The sequence below is a fragment of the Egretta garzetta genome, unplaced genomic scaffold (genome assembly GCF_000687185.1).
Source record: "Egretta garzetta isolate BGI_Z169 unplaced genomic scaffold, ASM68718v1 scaffold604, whole genome shotgun sequence".
Classification (NCBI taxonomy): domain Eukaryota; kingdom Metazoa; phylum Chordata; class Aves; order Pelecaniformes; family Ardeidae; genus Egretta; species Egretta garzetta.
Window position 1 is genome coordinate 145,640 of NW_009259366.1, and position 18,203 is coordinate 163,842.

General features: G+C 39.0%; 1 protein-coding gene across 1 annotated transcript in view; it reads left to right on the plus strand.

The window, feature by feature from the left end:
- The window catches only part of GAK (cyclin G associated kinase), a 79,755-nt gene that overhangs the window by 39,480 nt on the left and 22,072 nt on the right, over positions 1-18,203 (plus strand). The window contains exons 13-21 of the mRNA XM_035892386.1: positions 3,207-3,256; positions 3,348-3,496; positions 6,678-6,800; positions 8,779-8,912; positions 10,115-10,309; positions 11,354-11,471; positions 13,942-14,021; positions 14,377-14,570; positions 17,589-17,747. Of these exons, the coding sequence (XP_035748279.1) occupies positions 3,207-3,256; positions 3,348-3,496; positions 6,678-6,800; positions 8,779-8,912; positions 10,115-10,309; positions 11,354-11,471; positions 13,942-14,021; positions 14,377-14,570; positions 17,589-17,747 (1,202 nt within the window). The remainder of the gene's footprint in view (positions 1-3,206; positions 3,257-3,347; positions 3,497-6,677; positions 6,801-8,778; positions 8,913-10,114; positions 10,310-11,353; positions 11,472-13,941; positions 14,022-14,376; positions 14,571-17,588; positions 17,748-18,203) is intronic.

Here is an 18,203-nt window from a genome sequence, read left to right on the forward strand (position 1 = left end):
ATACAGTCCAAGCTACTTCAAGCATTTTACCCAGATCTCTACATTCGGGTCCTTCCAGTTTTTGGAGTTTCTTTCTAATGTCTGAGACTGATTGACCCATAAATATAGAGGCCAAATGTGCTGCTGCTTCTGGGTTTTCTGGATCCAAATTGGTATATTTTCTAGCAATCACCCTCAGTCTTTCCATAAAGGCTGAAGGGGACTCATTTGGTTCTTGTCTTACTTCATAAACTTTTGACCAATTTATTGCTTTTGGCATTGCATGTCTTACACCAAATAAAATCCACCTCTGATATCTAGTCAACATTCCCCTGGGTCCCGGTTGATTAGGGTCCCACTCGGGATTTGCAGATGGAAAATTCTGGTCCACGGCCCCCAGTAAATCGTATCCAATACCACTTGTAAATCATTCCGGTCAGGATCTTGAGTTTGAATTATTTTTTCAATTGCCTTGGCTACTCTTTTGGGATCCTCCCAATAGGAACCTGCGATCTCTTTCCATGATCTTAAATCAGCAATTGAGAAAGTAACTTTTACCACCACCGGACCATCATTCCTTATTGCTTCTCGGAAACGGGCTTGGAGAGGAGCTGCTCCTGCTTCCCCTTTCCTTCCCTGTGTTCTTCCTGCAATTAGGCTAAATCCTTCTGCTTCCACTTCCAGAAGAGGAGCAGAAGGTTTATCAGCCTCCAAATTTTGAACCCCTCGACCCCTTCTCTGATGAGGTGCAACCATGAATCATAAGTAGAACAACACTTTCTCAAGTTCTCACCACATTTTTCTCTTATCAAAACCATTGCCATAGAATCCTGTGGCTATATCCCACACTGTTTCTGCCATTCCGGATGATTCTGCAACATAAAGAACAAATCAACATATGCCACTTCGTCCCATTTACCTTCCCTTTTACAAAACAACATTAATTGTAAGATGGTGTTATTGCAATGTCCCATTTTCTGGCCATTTCTCCCCACTTTCCAATCTATACATTGGTCACCAATGATTGCAATATTCAATTAATTGTTTCTGAGTCAGAGGGTACCTCCCAAATCTTTCCAGTGTCTCAAGATACATCCCCAAAGTGTTTTTTGTGGGATAGGTTTCACACTTGGAAATGTACCCATTTTCCCAAGAGACTAGTAGGTGTGATCGTGCACTATCACAGGCACTAGTCGGAGGGACCCCAACCCCTGTTGAAGCTCCCTCTAGGATTCCAGCTTCCTGCCAGAAATCCCAACCCCCCTTATTTACCCAAAATACATATTGTGGGACTCAAACCCACAACCTTATCAGGGGTCTCTAACACCTATCCTTGCCTGGGACCCTAGCCCAACCCTGCAAGACTTTCGCCGTGTCTTATAGGTAGGCATTACCTGTGGGGACTCCAACCCCATAGGGGTACCTCTCAGCCCAACTCTGCATAGCTTTTGCTGTGCCTTACAAGCAGGCTGGTAAGACTTCTAAAAGAATGCCTTATTACCTTTCCAGGGGACTTGCTCAGAATTCTTTGGTCCAGGGATCAGAGGTTCTCCCCAAGAATCCCTCGGTGGCGGCTGGAGGTCCCATGATCCCACGGATCCATTGAGATTCACAAGCACTGTCCCATCTGGGTTGCCAAAACTGTCACCAAAATCGGGAATAATCCTTGTAAAACCAATGTAGTGTTCAAAGGCAGGCATTCTTTATTCGTGGTGCCAGATGCATGGGGGATCACTCCACCTAGTGTGCATGCCTCTGTAGTATCTCTTACCGTCTAAATACATCTTCTATATTAATATTCATGCTTTATACAAATTATTCCTAGGAATAGGTGGGGCGTTCTAAGAAACCATTAACATATTGTCCCTGCTTTTTACACATGCGCAATCTGTTCTGGTGGTCACATCTGGGGGTCTTTTGGATGAAGGCAAAACGTCTTCCTCACTTTTAATTTTCCAACTTTCAAGGCCGGCACATCCTGCCAGCTGTCCGTCTGTTACTTCTCTTCCTTTGTCTTCCATGCGCTGTTCTCGTTCCTCCTGGTCCAGCAACCTTGACAAATCGTCATTATCTTTCTTACTTTATCCTGTCCCGATTCCTCCGGTCCTTTAATAAGGTTACAAGTCTATTAACTACTGACTTCAGCAAAGCATCAACAAACTAGACAACAAGGCCTAAGTCTTATGCATGTAGGCCACTTACATTGTTGTTAACTTTAACCCTTAAGGCATCAATAGTGATAGAAAAGCACTGCTTTGATAGTGCTTCTGCATTCCTTAAACATGCAACCTAGTGCGATGACGCTTTGATATTCTGGAGATAATATGCTACTGACTTATTTAAATTAGGGATGTCTAAACCAAATTCTGTAGGTGAGGTTTGCTCTTATTCTGCCAACCTATGTGCAGACCTATGTGATTATACTCAAGGGTGTTGGCCTGTGCTGGGGCTCTTTCATCTTTTTCTCAAGCTTTTTTGTCCTGCTACATAGCAGGTACCCTAGAAACAAAAAAATAATAGTGGTCTTAAAAATAGTAAATTACTGGCATAATGTGGGTGATTAGGTAGAGATGAAGGAAGTGGACCTAAATTAAAAAAAATCACTGCGAGATTATTTTTTTAAAAGGCTGCTCTTTAAAACTGTGCACAACTATATGAGAAAGAGATGAGTAATGATTAATGCCTTGCTCACTATGGGCATTTTGGAAGTGAATTTTTTGAGGAATAATTTGAATGAGGAAGGAGATTCAGGTACCCTCTAACCATATGGAATCCCAAAATTGGGTAGCATGGCCACCTGGGCCAGGTAGTAACATGACAGAGCTAAATAACTTAAAATGTAATGTTTCAATAAATGGCCTGGTTTAAGCATTATGATATCCTCTATTAAAGATTTTAATGCATCATCTCTAGGCTTTCAAACTGATACTTAGAATGAATATTTATCAGTAAGAGCAGGGCTAGAGGAATCAGTTAAACATTGAAGGTTTCTGTACAAAATCCCCAGAGTTGGTTTTGTTGCAACTGATGTAAATGAGTTACTGTTGAAATACAACATCTATTCTGAAAACTCTATTCTGAAGACCTTGAAGGGTGAGGTAACAAGCCTCAAATGGAAGAAATGAAACACTGCTTTTGTTGGTGGGTGTAGCCTGAGACCTGGGGTTTAGGCTCATGGCTTTTATGGTTCTATTTCCCAGTATTAACTCCAATGTGTTCTGTTTCAGTTATGCAAAAGGAGACTTGGATATATCATACATCACTTCCAGAATTGCTGGTATGATAGCTATGTCTGTCTTAAGAATAATTTCTGATTATTCTTAATTCATGAAAAATAATTCACCTGGTGTTTGTTGTTCTGTCTTCAGTGATGTCCTTTCCAGCTGAAGGTGTAGAATCTGCCATCAAAAATAACATAGAAGACGTGCGGTTATGTCTGGATTCTAAACATCCTGGCCACTATGCTGTGTACAATCTCTCTCCAAGAACATACAGGTCTTCAAGATTCCATAATCGGGTTTGTATAGTTTTTGTGTATTTCTGTAAAAGGTCTTCCAACACAATGTCTTGATTGTGCCTTCAGCTTTTTATTTTAAAATATGTTAAAGCAAGCTGCATAATCAAAAAGATCACAGAAGAATAAATACAAGCATAAGGTCAAAGAGTAATCTATATTCTGCTTGTCTTTACTTTCAATCCAAACTTAACTGATTAAAGACTAATCTTTAATGTTACTGACTAAAGTCTGTGTTTCCTAGCCTAGTGACATCTTTGAAAAAATGTAGAGGTACCTTACATGTTTCAGGTTTAAATGGAGAATACTTAACATAATGAAAATCTTACTAAAATTCCAATTTTCCTACATTCAGATGTTTTCCTTTATCAAAGGTAGTACTCCTTTGGTGACAGGTTTGCACAACCTGTTTACTGGACTTTCTCCTTCTCCTGCTACATACCATTTGACTCCCGTGTGGCTCAGCCCTAGCTGACTGCTTGTTGCTACTGCCTGAAATACTTGTATAGCTTAGCTGAGCCTCCGTTAGCCTTTCTGGCTATTTCACTGGTACTAAAATGAAGACATTTGCCTCATTCAGTAAAACAAGGTAGTGAGAAGAGCTTGTTAGATGCCTAGATACCAGAATCCAGTGTCTGCTCCTAAATACACCTTAACTGTCCTGTTAAGTAGCTCAACAGTGGAGACTGTTAGTGTTGTGAGTTGTCTAGCACTGGCTATATTAGACCTTGACTTAAACAGTCTGTAGTGATCATGTCCCTTCCCCACAATACTTGACTGCCTAGAGGAGAGTCTGGAAGCGTTGTTTGTTACAGGAGACCCCTTTTGGGCCTTATTCTGCAGAGTTATCCTTAGCATTACTTCAGGTATCCAAGTTGGCTTAAACTGTCAGGCTGAGGTGTGTTTAATGTATTCTATCTAGTGCTTGTCACTTCCTTTTGTTTCCTTGTAAACTTGTAGACAAGACAAAATATTGTCACACCTGAAAAAAACACTGCTTTTTGGGTGGAGGCAATCAACTTCATCTGCATCTGGTTCAGTGTGATGTTCAGGCAGAGGCTGTTCAACATGGAAAGCAAAGCTTAATCATGCAGGAAACTTGCTTACCTGCTGGAAAGTACCTCAAAGCAAAACCTTCAGCAATGCTTTTTAGCACTAGATTGCTGGAAAGGCCACTGAAGCAGACATAGTGAACTGATTATTCCTCATCCTACAAAGCTATCAACCTCTGTCTATGGAATGATAAATACTGGGAAATAGTTTACCTTGGGGATGGTTTTTTGGTTATGCAACTCTAGAAGTGCCTATACATTGATATTCCTGATGTGTTGGTACTGTGAATGGTGATATGAGTACAGCTAACTCGACCAGTGATCTGGAAGTCTTCTGGTCTACGTTTATCATCTTGACATTCATCCTCTGTTGTCATCTTTCTTTTGCTGGGAAGTAATAGTAGATCATAACTTGGCAAAACGTTGTAGGTTCCTGCCCACTCTATTGGCTGGGAGTATTTAGGAAGTTTCTACAAAACATTGTCTTCTGTTTAAAAACAAAAGGTGGCAGCTATTTTACTTGGAAAACAAACACTTTACATATATTGGGGAAATTTTCTCTGTCCATATTTGATATTCAGATGCATAATAAGCAATACTGACTGACTTAACTTCATTATTCAGTACTGGGCGAGAGCAGCCACATAGGAAGCTAAGGAAGCTTAGTTTTTCTTCAGTGCCTGCAATAGATAATTATGACAAGCCTTAAACTTGATTGGAAGAGAACAGCTTCTGAAATCCTGAATTCTGACACTTTGCTTAATAGGTATTTATGAAACTATGTATTCTTGCTTTCTTGCTGCCTGTATGGAACACTTACAGATTTCTTTAACCAAGGTTAAAGTTAATGCTAGTTTTGAAGTCTTCTCTGCTAGTTTTGAGTCCTACTTGGAATAGGTTGCTCAGAGGTTGTGAACTCTATGTGCTAATAATCAGAACATTTTGAGCTTAAAACGTGGCCAAAGGAAAAGAATGTAATGTATGGTATACATCTTGTAACAAAACTAGTTTTTAAGCAGGAAGTAAATGGTAAATCAGAAAAAAGTCAGTTATTTTTGCTTTTTTTAAATACACCTGCTTTTCTAGACTCTTTTCTGGTTTGTAGCTATAATGCTGTAATATGATTTTTTTCACTGCTATTGTAATATTTGAGATGTACTGATGCCCACATTGAATCCTGTGGTGAACAGGAATAGGCTTGCCTTAGCTTTTATTTGTTCAGTGGTGATTTTGCTTAAGCTTTTACTAACAAGCGAACATTCAATTTAAATATCTTGCAAAATTACGTGTTCTTAAACTGCCTTCTTTTTTAATTAAAATACTAGAATACAGTGAAAAGCTGAAGGCGACTTTGCATGTCACTGTTTCTTTCAGCCTTTTTTTCCTGAGCTTGGCACAAAACCAATCTCACTAAGAATTTTTTGTGATTCTCAGTCAGTTCAGGTAATTCATCTCAGAGTAACCCTTGAACTCTTCTATCTGGATAAGAAAATATATTGCTGATAGCAAAACTTGGTCTTCCATGCTCAGCAACTGTGGTATGGCTAAAAAGAAAGAGCAAAAGCTTGCTTTATAAGTTGTTTCCTTGGTCCTGGCAGAATATCTACTCTTCAGGTGTTGCAAGTGGTCAAGGATCAGGTTTTGTATACTGCGTTCGTACTGGACAGCTGATTTTAAGAATCTAGACTCTCAGCAGTGGAGCTGATTATTTGGTAGTGTTTTGTAGCACTAATTGTAGAAGGAATATTACTTAACTATTGTGGCTCTTTGATTAAAGGATAAATGTAAAAGCAAACCAAGTATTTCTGTTTTTTTTTCTTTTGCTTAAGAATATGTGCACAAATCAAGTTGGAAGCTGTTTTACTTTATTCCTTGCTCTAAGAAAATTTCAGATAGTAATAAGAATTATTGGTACTTCTAGTGCAACAGACTATAGACAGGACTGGAGTTTTACTGTGCTTCATTCTATAAAGTGGCAGTTACACTTTGTGAGACTACTTTCTTGAGCATCTTAATTTCTACCTGAAGGTGGCATTAAAGTGTAAAATTACCTCTTGCATACATAGCTTATACTATGCAAATGTACATGACTATGTAATCTTGTTTCTCACCTCTGCTGTCTCTTGTTGTAGGTTTCTGAATGTGGCTGGCCAGCAAGACGGGCACCGAATCTTCAGAACCTTTATAGCATATGCAAGAATATGCATTTATGGCTGAAACAAGACCAGAAAAATGTTTGCATTGTGCACTGCCTTGTAAGAAATTGGTTTGTCTGAATTGCTTTGCTCAATCTAGCTTTAAATTGTGAATAAGGATGCTAGTATCCACTCAGTTTGTGAATATTACTGGCTTTCTTTACTGTGAGGCCTGGGGGCAATTCCATCCTTCTGTGTCTTTAGGAAAGTTATTTGCATAAATTTTCTCCTTAGGCAAATTAGTAGGATAGTTCTTAGTTCTTATGCAAGTAGCAATGAAAGCAATATATAGGAGGGATTAAGGCAAAGTAGCCTTTGGGAGAAAGAATTTGCTCTGCTATTTCAGTGTTTGCTCTATTTTTCTGTTCATGTTTTCTGAGTGACAGCTGGGTGTACACTGTATTTCCCACTACTGTCCATTTAAAATGTAATCTGTATCTGCAGAATTGCAGAAACTGTATGAGACTTTGGTGGAACTTGTTTTTTCTGGCAGCAGATTGCTGTGTATCTCTAATGTATCATTAACCTTGATATAATGCAAAATAGCAATAAAACTCTAGAGAGTAGTCACCTGTCAAACATGAGGGGAAATTAATTTAAAGAATAGCTACTATGTTTAAGATTTGAAAACATGAGGTTATTGTTACATTTAAGTGCATGCAAAATTTTGATGTTCCTACTTTCCTGTGCAGTAAAAAGAAACATGACAGTTGTTACAATGCTTATGATGATGCTGGAAAGCATTAATAACCAGTGCTTTGATATGGTGTAGAAATCTGTGTCTAAAAGGATTTGCTAATCTGCCAAAGCGTAGTTCCTTAAACAGAGTTTTGAAAGGAAAAAATCAGTTAATATCAGTCTTTATTTTGAATGCTGTATTTCTGGTTGTAAAGTGGTCTTTAAAGTCTTGTGAAGTTGTCCCCTGACTTCATGCCACAGTTGCAAAGGGTATGCTGTGCCTTGCTTGCTGACTTTTGTACAATGATTTTCTTCTCCCCTCTCTGCTTTAATTTGAAGTGGCTTTGTAATGCAAGAGTGCACAGGTCACTGCTTGTCATGCTGATCAGTGTTTCATTTTTCCCTTGTATTCATTAATGTTTTGTCCAAAGTGTAGGCACCTCAGGGTAGAGACCAGGTTTTTGTTACATTGTGCAATTTAACTGAAAGGCAGGGTCCAACCCATAGAACCATGAACTAGTCTAGTGACTTCTAGAAATCGCTGGGCTTACTAGTTACACCAGCAGTAATACTGAGATAAATAAAGATATGGCTCATACGGTGCTGTCAGACCTTTTCATTGATCTGAGTAATGGTTAGAATAGAAGCCTGGCTTTGAAGGAAATGCCTGTTAAAACAAGTTGAGGAAAAACATTTTCTTCCCCACTTCCACACTCATATGTCAAGTGACCACAAAAAAATCGGTTCCGTGTTGCTAGCAAAAAAACTTGAGAGGTTCTGGTCTGTCAACCATTACCTCTTCTGAATCTTTAGTCTTTTATAGTTTAGTGATGAATCTGGGATGCGTGTAGCTGTGGTCCCTGCAGAAAGAGATTCAGTGTTTTAATTTCCTTCTCTTAGTTCTGTGGCAAGCTATTAATCTCAGGCAGTTTTAGTCAGAAGACTAAAGATTTTAGTGTGGCTTAGTTCTTTTGAATCTTAGGTCTTCTCTTGTAGCAGAAATCCATAGTTACCAGCCAAAAATAGCACTGAACTGGGGTTTCAGGTAGCAAGCGGGAAACAAACTTGAAAATGGGTGTTAGTGATAGTAAGGTAATACCCATACATCGAATATTTCAAACAGTGTTAAGCTAAAGCCATTATTCACAGTTGAGCAAGCAGATAGGATAGTATGTTATATCTTGTACTGTGTGAAAATCGAATGAAAACATTTCACATCCAGATACAAACTTCGAATCTAATGATTGCACTAGACCTTAGACTTCATTATATCTTAAATAAGGAGACAGCATGTTCTTCAGTAAATTCTGTAATGCCTTTTCCACTAGGTCTAATAACAAAGTTACAATTTTTTTTGTAGGATGGAAGAGCAGCGTCTGCTGTTGTAGTTTGTTCTTTTCTGTGTTTCTGTCGTCTCTTCACTACTGCTGAAGCTGCAGTTTATATGTTCAGTATGAAACGCTGTCCTCCTGGCATTTGGCCTTCTCATAAAAGGTACAGTATCAGTCTGTTCGTAGGGTGCTGGTGAAGCAAGTAGTTTTGCAATTGTGAACATGCTACTATTTTTACAGGATGTTTTTTAGGAAGATAAATTGTTTTGATAGTCTGTGTTTGAACAGCAAAATACTTGGAAAAATGGATGTATCATGCATAGAGAAAGTAGTTCTTTGTGATGCCTTAAGTTACTCACGATGTTCTTATCAAAAGTGAGTCAAGTATGACCTGTAGTGAAGAAATGTTAGGAGTGAAAACAAGGGCTTGCAGTACTTTTGAATGCTCTCTTAAGTACAGAATCCTCTTCCATGTGTGTAAGACTTACTCCATGTTTACTAGTTTATTACAATAGGTTTTACTGTGTCAGAACACTGCAAGTTCTGTGGAAAGACCAGTAATGACTTCTGTCAGTCTTTCCTGTTTAGGTAAGAATGCCTTCTGCTTTTTAAAGGAGTGTGTGCAGAAGTGACCTTCGTATACTTTGACAAATGTTTTAAACTGATTATTTGATTTGATAGATCTTGTAATGATAAAGTCTCAGTGGCAGGTGACACTGGTAGTAAGGGTATTTCCTACAAAAAGGATTAGATTTAGAAAGGTGAGAAGTAAGGATTAGTTGAGTATAAATGACAGATTATGCTGTTGTACAGATTTACTTTGAGGATATTTAATGGGTCCTTTACAAGATAACTTACATTAATGAGGATAAATTTAGAGCCTTTAGGAAGCTTTGAGTTACTAGCTTCAGAACTGCTGTGCAATTTCAATCCATTATGTGTAAGATAGAAAATAAATAGTTCTAGTTTGGTATTTATAGGGCAATGTCTGGAGTTGTCTGGAGGGTGGACACAGGTGTGGATAAGCTCATATGCAGTGCTGTATTCAATTTTCTGGGTGGTATATTTTTCTGTTGTGATGCAGCCATCAGGCTTTTGTACAGAAACTGTGTTGCTGTCCTGAAATTGAGAGGCTGGCTAGGGATCGTAAATATTTCTCCATGTTTATATTTCATTTTCCTATTGTGAAATTCTATCAGATTTGAAAATCCGTTTGCTGGAAGTGCTGTTAAGTGTTCCCTGTGTTTTATTGTTGCATTTGTCACTGCTCAATGGCTGGATATGAACAGAAGGAACTCACCGATGTGTTCACCCATTTCTAGAATTTGGTTCTTTGGCTAAATGAGTACCTTTTGGTTTTGGCAGGTACATTGAATACATGTGTGACATGATGGCTGAAGAGCCCATTATTCCTCACAGCAAGCCCATCCTTATCAGATCAATCGTGATGACTCCAGTTCCTCTTTTCAGTAAGCAGCGTAATGGCTGCAGGCCTTTTTGTGAAGTTTACGTGGGAGATGACAGAGTAACCACTACCTCCCAGGAATATGACAAAATGAAGTAAGTACAAGTTATGATTTGTTCTGAAACAGCACATTATGTTTTTCTAGACTAACTTAAACGTGAAGTCCTTACTGTGAGGTGAAAGCATGATGTTGCTTGTGTCAGTTCAACAGAAAGCTTCTTTAATGCATGGAACAGCTTGTCTGTCCCCTTTTAGCTGATCTTGAAAGGTAAATCATAGGGAGGAGACGATGTGGTTATAATAGCAGCTTGGATCTGTTTCTGCAGAAAGTGGGGGTGACAGTGGGGTGGCACAGTGGGCATTATGGGGCAGAGGTGAGTAAGACTGTCCTTCCTCTCACTCCATGTGGGAGATTGATCCAACTAGGAAGACTGATCCCTGATGTACATGTACTGAACTGAAGATCGTATCTCAGTCATGGAAACATTAAGGATCCCCCAGGTGCAGTAACTGTAAGGGTAGTGCTTATTAGCCCCTGTACAGCTCTGGTGTCTGCTATTGCAATACAGCGTAGGAATTGCAAATGGTACTAGCAGTACTAGGTGTAAATAGTCACAAACAGAGGAAGGGTGGGAGAATACTGAAGTCCTTCTAGTGTTCATATAAATCCAAGCCCTGTAAGGAGTTTAGTAAATTTTAAGAGAGTGGGAACAGAAACAGCTGTGGGGTGTTACAATAACACTTTCCCCTCTTTCTCTACCACTGTCCCCCAGTCTGGAGTCCTAACATTTCACAGCAGTGCAGCTACAGTTTATCTCTGCATCTTCCTTTGGAACAACTTTTATCGTAATATCTTCTCTTGCATTTCCCAGCAGCTCCTCGATGGCATGTTTCTCTCATATTTGATTTGAGATCTGTGGGTCTAAATATGTCCATTGCTCTGCTGTAGTCAGCTGTTAATCTTGTTATTTTTAGAGCAGCTTTTAAATGTTAATCATTTGGAGCTAATTCCTTCTCTGTAATAAGAACTTGAAACCAATTTTTATGGGTTGATATTGAAGGCCTCGGAGAAACCAAACTAAACAGAAGGTAATACACTTTTTTAAACAAAATTAACTGTGGTTATGTTTTTTCTTCAGGGAGTTTAAAATTGAAGATGGAAAAGCAGTAATTCCACTGGGTATAACAGTACAGGGAGATGTTCTCATTGTGATCTATCATGCCAGGTCAACACTAGGAGGCCGACTACAAGCCAAGGTAATGATAAAATTAAGAGCCTATGTGGAGGATTTGCTTTTTCTTGTTGCAGTTTTGTCTCATACTTGTATTTGTGATCTCATTAAGTACATGGCTTTATTTGCTATTCTTTGAAAGAAAATGTGTGAGGTTTTCATGTACTTGGGAATTCAGCCTTTTCAAGCCTAATAAGTATGTCCATTTTTAGTGCTCTGCATGTAGATGCTTTGGTCAGCATTTCTGGAAATTACTTCAGTAGTGATAGTTACTGTATTTGCATGGAAAGCCTCTAGCCTGTTTTTTGAGGCAGTGATTGTTATCTGATAAGTTGCACAACAAGCCAGAACTTCTTAATTCTGTACACAGAAACTGCAACAAAAGTAAAAATATCACTCAATAGAAAAGTGGAATTCCAGGGATTGCCTGTACAAAAAGGGCTAGAAAAATCCATGTAGTTCTGTACCCTATTTCCAGAGCCAGATTGAGGTTTTTATAGCCAATTTTCTTACTAATTTTTGTTCTCCTAAGGAGAATGCATCTTTCTTTTTCTAATTAAATTATGGGTGCAAATATATTGCAAGATCACAAAAAAGTTGCTAATGAAGCCTGTCTTCAAATTTCTAAAAAAGAAACATTTTTTTTTCTTCCAGATGAGTAACCCAAATTAAACTTGCAGTACCATGTAAAAGATAAGAAAGGGTAGTGCAAAGTATAGGAGCATTGTGAAAATTGATCCAGAGGTTCTTCAGATAGTTTCCATACATTTGGGGCAAACAAGCATATTCATACATATCTACTATTACTGAAATAAATGGATTTCCCTATTTTTTTTCTACTTTGTTTGTAGGAAGGTGAGCATCAAATCTTGTCATGTTGCAGAGGTTCAAAACTTTCTTAATGTCCCCAGAGTGCTGTGGGGCCATATCTTCCAGAACATCCTAAACCAGAAAGCTCAGTGAAATGATTCTCTAATGCACAAAAATAACTAGACTATGGTTCAAGGTCATCAGTGAAGAAGGCATACAGCTGGGGAAAATTCAGCCATTTATACTCTTATACAAGTTCATACACCCTGTGCAGTCTCAGTTTCATTGATGATAGGGTTTCTTTGATGTGGTTTCTCTGGCATTTATTCACTAATTGGAAAAGATTAGAATTTTCTCATCCATCTGCTATAATACGTGATACATAAGTGTGTGTGATGATCCTGAGCTTGGATGGAACAATATTTGACATGTCCTTAGTTTTACATTTGCTAAATTGCCCCCTGAAACTCTCCACGAACTCTTAAGGAGATTAACCACCACATTTCAGTATTGCTGTTAAGTGCCTGGAGTTGGGCATTGTGAATGTCTCCCACTTGCTCACAGTTAATTTGAGAGAAGAGTTTATCTTCTAGGAGTGTTTTGCATAGCAAGAGAATAAGAACTGATTTAACAGGGTGTTCGGGTTTTCATATGTAGTTCAGGGTAGGGATGGATGGATCAGAGAACTCTCTCCAGTATGTCCATGTCTCTTTTGTACTGAGGAGACCAGCACTGGACACAGGACTTCAGATGCAGCCTCACCAGTGCTGGATGGAGGGGAAAGATCACCTCAACTTGCTGGCAGTGCTTTGCCTGTTACTTGACATCTGGTTATGATGTTTGAATAAATGCTCATTTACAAGGAAATCTTTCATCATTCATTTTTATTATATTATATTTACTGGACTATTACTGTATGACTTGCTTTATAAGGACTGGCAAGACTATTCCACATGTATTGTAACTAAAGCCAGTGGAAAAAAATACATTGTGGATTTATCAGTTTACTGTAGGTTGGATTTGTGCAAGACCAGGAGCTACATGAACCTTCTATAGTAGTATTTTCCAGATTCTCACATGCTGATCAGGCATGGGAAAGCAATTTTTCTGTCAGCAGAAGAAAGAGTTAGGAAAGTTGAATGATTAAATGAATCAGTTTGGAAAAGCCCTATGATTCTGTCTGGCTTGAATGGTTTACTTGAGAAGTTGCACAGGGAAAAAAAAAACTTCCCATGTCTTTTAAGTGTCCTTTCAAATGTGCTACCTTTAAAACTGTTCTGAATGCACTCCTCTGTATATGACATGTTTCTTGATTAGTGTGGTGCGTGAGTCTTTCTGAGTATGTTTTTCAGAAAAGTAATAAGGACCATGCAGTTTCAGCCTCTAGAACAGGGTCTGGAGATATTTAACAGACTGTGCTAACTTCAAACAGACTGTCAGTGAGAGGTACCTGGTTCAAGGTCTTTTGATTTGTTTCTGGTAGTAGTAGATTTATCTACGGTCTGTCTTAAAACTGCATTTAAACCTCTCAAGATAAAGTGTACATGGAATTAACTGCAACAGCAAACCAAATGCTTTAAAATATTTTAATACTGAAAATACTTTGCGTTATGTTAAGGGTAGAGCACTGCGCATACTGTTCATATTGATTTATTCAGTTTCCCTCTATTTCTTGTTTTCAACAGATGGCTTCAATGAAGATGTTTCAGATTCAGTTCCACACAGGCTTTGTGCCCCGAAATGCCACCACAGTGAAATTTGCCAAGTATGTTGACACCCTTTTATAGGAGACTGGAAGACGTTTTCTTTGAAACTGTTTAACCTGCCAAACCAACATATGGTGGGGGGAGGAAATATACTCAGTGTAAGAAGTAGATGACTTCAATTGCAATAAGAAGATTCTTTTGTTTTCTCACTTCAAGGAAACTGAAGGGTTTGTTCATGATGCAAAAAAACTTCTGTACCAAAATACCACCTGTTTAATATATATGGAAAAAGTATATAGATATAAGCATGTTTTAAGCCTTATACTAATTGCTTTAAAGTTCTGTCTTAGACTGCAGTGAATTTAATCTAGTTAGCCATCAGTATTGATAATCTACTTACATGAATCTTTGCAGGTATGATCTGGATGCTTGTGACATACAAGAAAAATATCCTGATTTATTTCAAGTCAATCTGGAAGTAGATGTGGAACCCAGAGATAGACCTAGCTGTGAACAGCCACCGTGGGATAACATGAATATAAAGGGACTGAATCCCAAGATCCTTTTCTCCACCCGAGAGGAACAACAAGAGATTTTATCGAAGTTTGGTAATGAATCCCTTGGGAAAACTAGAGAACGTGATAAAGTTTCTGATGTACTTAGTGTTTGAGGCTTTTGTTTAATTTCTGACATTCCTTTAAGTGAAAGGGATTTAAAAGGTGGTTTTTTGTAAATATCACTTACAAATTCGCATTGTGTGAAGGAGTACAAATCATCCCCCAATAACAGATTATAATTATCCTTATCTTACCGCTGCTGTCATTACATTTGCTTTAAAACTATGAATATGCTATTTGCAGGGATTTTAGCAAATGGAGTTGACAGCCAGGATTTGTAGGCACAGTGTCTTGAAAGAACTATATCAGGCTAAACTGGCACCACTGTCACTTCACTTAAAATCATCTGAGCATTCCTCACAAATGGTCTTAACTAAAAATGTTTTTATTGAGATCCTTCTTAGGCATAGTCAAGTAATGTTGTAATTCAGTTTCTCAACTTTTCCTAATGTGGTCCAGCAGACGTTTGTTTTTTTTTTTAAATACTACATATTCTGTACTTCATCTGTAGATGCCTGCATTAATTACAGTTAGTACTGTTCAGTAGCTTTCTTCTCCTGGTATCAGTAATTAGCTTTGACATTTTCATTAAGGCTCTTAAGCCTTCTATGTGCTTCCAGGATAAAAAGCATGATGGAGATTATTGTGGTGATTTTAGTATACTAAACATGAGATCTTACTCTCTACTTTTAATATGGTGCAACTTAATTACATTTCTTTTGATACAATGTAGTTGCTGCTGTCTTCTTTTTAGCAGGATATGTTTAGTTTGACTTAGGTCATTTTCTATTTGATTTAGTTTATATAGATTTTAAAGATTCTACTGTGAACACAAGTCTCGGCTCACTGAAGTTAGTGTTTGATAACGAGTACCTGTAAAAATTACTCTTTTTTTTTTTAAGTCACTTTTGTTTTCTGATTGATAAATTAAATGTTTCAAATTCCATTGAAAATATTTCTTAAAACTGTGGGAAGGGAATAGGACAAGAGCAAGTGCTGTGAACTGGTTTTATAAAACTTGCCTTATTAAAATTGAATTTGCAATATTTCATTGATCTTTCATGTATGTTCACGGAGGCAGACTTTTTTCGGTGTCTCTAAGCTACAACTGAGTATGTGGAATGAGGGTAAAAAAGTGCTCTACCAGTTTGGTATTTAAGTTTAGACAAATAGCTTTCTCCCAAGCATTCATCCCATTCTTTTCAAACAGTGGATGAACACGTATTAATTTAGAGTTGTCTTGACTTGAGCCTTGAGGAAACCTCCTTTTTGGGAGATGATGTAGCAGTACATAACTCAGCCCAACTTAGTCTTACACAAGAGTCACTTAATACCTGATCTCAGTAAAATAACAAATGCAAGGAGCAGCACACAGTGTATTACTGAACTCCTGTAAGATGGTTAACTCCTGCATTTTCTTTTCTGGCTTTATAATCTGGGTTTTTTCTATAGCTGCATTTGCTCTTTTCATAGAATCATAGAATTGTTTAGGTTGGAAAAGACTTTTAAAATCAAGTCCAACTGTTCACCTAAGACTACCATTCCACCACTAAACCATGTCCCCAAGCACCCTGTCTGCCTGTCTTTTAAATACCTCCAGGGATGGAGACTCGACCACTTTGTGGGCAGCCCATTCCAATGCTTAACAACCCTTTTGGTGAAAAAATTTTTCCTGATGCCCAACCTAAACCTGCCCTGGTGCAACTTGAGGCCTTTTCCCCTCATCCTATTGCCTTTTATCCGTGAGATCAACACCCACCTCCTTTCAGGTAGTTGTAGAGGGCAAAAAGTTCTTCCTCAGCCACCTCTTCTCCAGGCTAAACAATCCCAGTTCCTTCAGCCACTCCTCAGAAGACTTGTGCTCCAGACCTTTGTTGGTCTTCTTTGGATGCAGTCTAGCACCTTAATGTCCTCCTTGTAGTGAGGTGCCCGAAACTGAGCACAATATTTGAGGTGTGGCCTCACCAGTGCCTAGTACAGGGGGACAATCACTTCCCTGCTCCTGCTGGCCACACTATTCCTTATACGAGCCAGGATGCTGTTGGCCTTCCTGGCCACCTGGGAACACTGCCAGCTCACATTCAGCAGGCTGTCAATCAATGCCCTCAGGTTCTTTTCCGCCAGGCAGCTTTCCAGCCACTCTTCCCCAAGCCTGTAGCATTGCATGGGGTTGTCATGACCCAAGTGCAGGACGTGGCATTGAGCCTCGTTGAACCTCATACAGTTGGCCTCGGCCCATCGATCCAGCCTGTCCAAGTCCCTCTGCAGAGCCCTCCTCCCCTCGAGCAGATCAACACTCGCCCAACATGGTGTTGTTTGCAGACTTACTGATGGTGCACTCAATCCCTTCATCCAGGTTATCGATAAAGATATTAAACAGAATTGGCCCCAATACTGAGCCCTGGGGGATAACTGCTTGTTACGAGCTGCCAACTGGATTTAACACCATTCACTGCAACTCTCTGGGCTCAGCCATCCAGCCAGTTTTTTATCCAGTGAAGAGTACGCCTGTCTAAGCCATGAGCTGCCAGCTTCTCTAGGAGAGTGCTATGGGAGCTAATGTCAAAGGCTTGCTGAAGTCCAGGTAGACAACATCCACAGCCCTTCCCTCATCCACTAGGCAGGTCCACCTGGTCACCTTTTCTGATGTTCTGTTCCCTATTGCAGATGTTGATAGCTCTTGGCTGTCTTAGGGGATGGTTGGTACAAGTGAGGTGTTGATTCCATTTTCCTACAAATATAAATGGAATGCTTGAGTGTTTTGCTGTAAATCTGATTTATGTTAATTTATAGTTGAACATAAGGTTTTACCAGCCTTGCAGTTTGACACAAATTTAATACATACTTCAAATGAGGGATGGGGGCAGGAACTTGCCTTTTCATAGTGGCAAACGGCTTGAGTTGTCTTGCTATAGCAGTCAGTCTGCAAGCCAAATACCAGCTTCTATGACCAGGACTGAGTTTTAGAAGTTTCTCTCTAAGGGTTCTGGCTTAAAATCTCTCTTGCAGGAAAACCAGAGCTGCCTAGACAACCAGGTTCAACTGCACAATATGAAGCAGAAGCATCCCAGCTGGAGCAGTCTTCAGAAAGTGCACCTACTGAGACAGAATCCCCACACAGCAGTAGTACTGATGCAAATAACTTCTTTCATTCTCTGGACTGGAAAGGTACAGGTTTTCCTCTGAAGTAGTTATTTCTTCGATGTTTATCTTGTACTCCTTCCACTAAGTGCTTAAGCCTTCTTAAGTGGCAAAAATCACTATTTCACCAGACCGTGAGAAAAAGCTATTTAACAAGTGAGCTCTGCAGGTTAACAAGTGGTCGTTCTGCTTCATTTGGATCAACACCAAGTAATGTTTTTTTGTATTGTGGGTAACTTAAATGCTGAGCTAAATTTTTCTTTTCTTGCAAAAATCTTAACCTTAAAGGTCTGCAAGGAAGCCACTCCCACAGCCCCACTTAGGCTGGCTGAGGAACAGATGAAATAAAGTGGACTAGCCAGTGGGGTCCAGATCAGTATGTATGGACTGAGAAAATGTAATTTTATAGTGCATGTGTAACTGCTTTTTTATGGTATCTGCTTTGTTGGCAAAAATGTCAGTAGCTGCTTATGCTGTCATTGA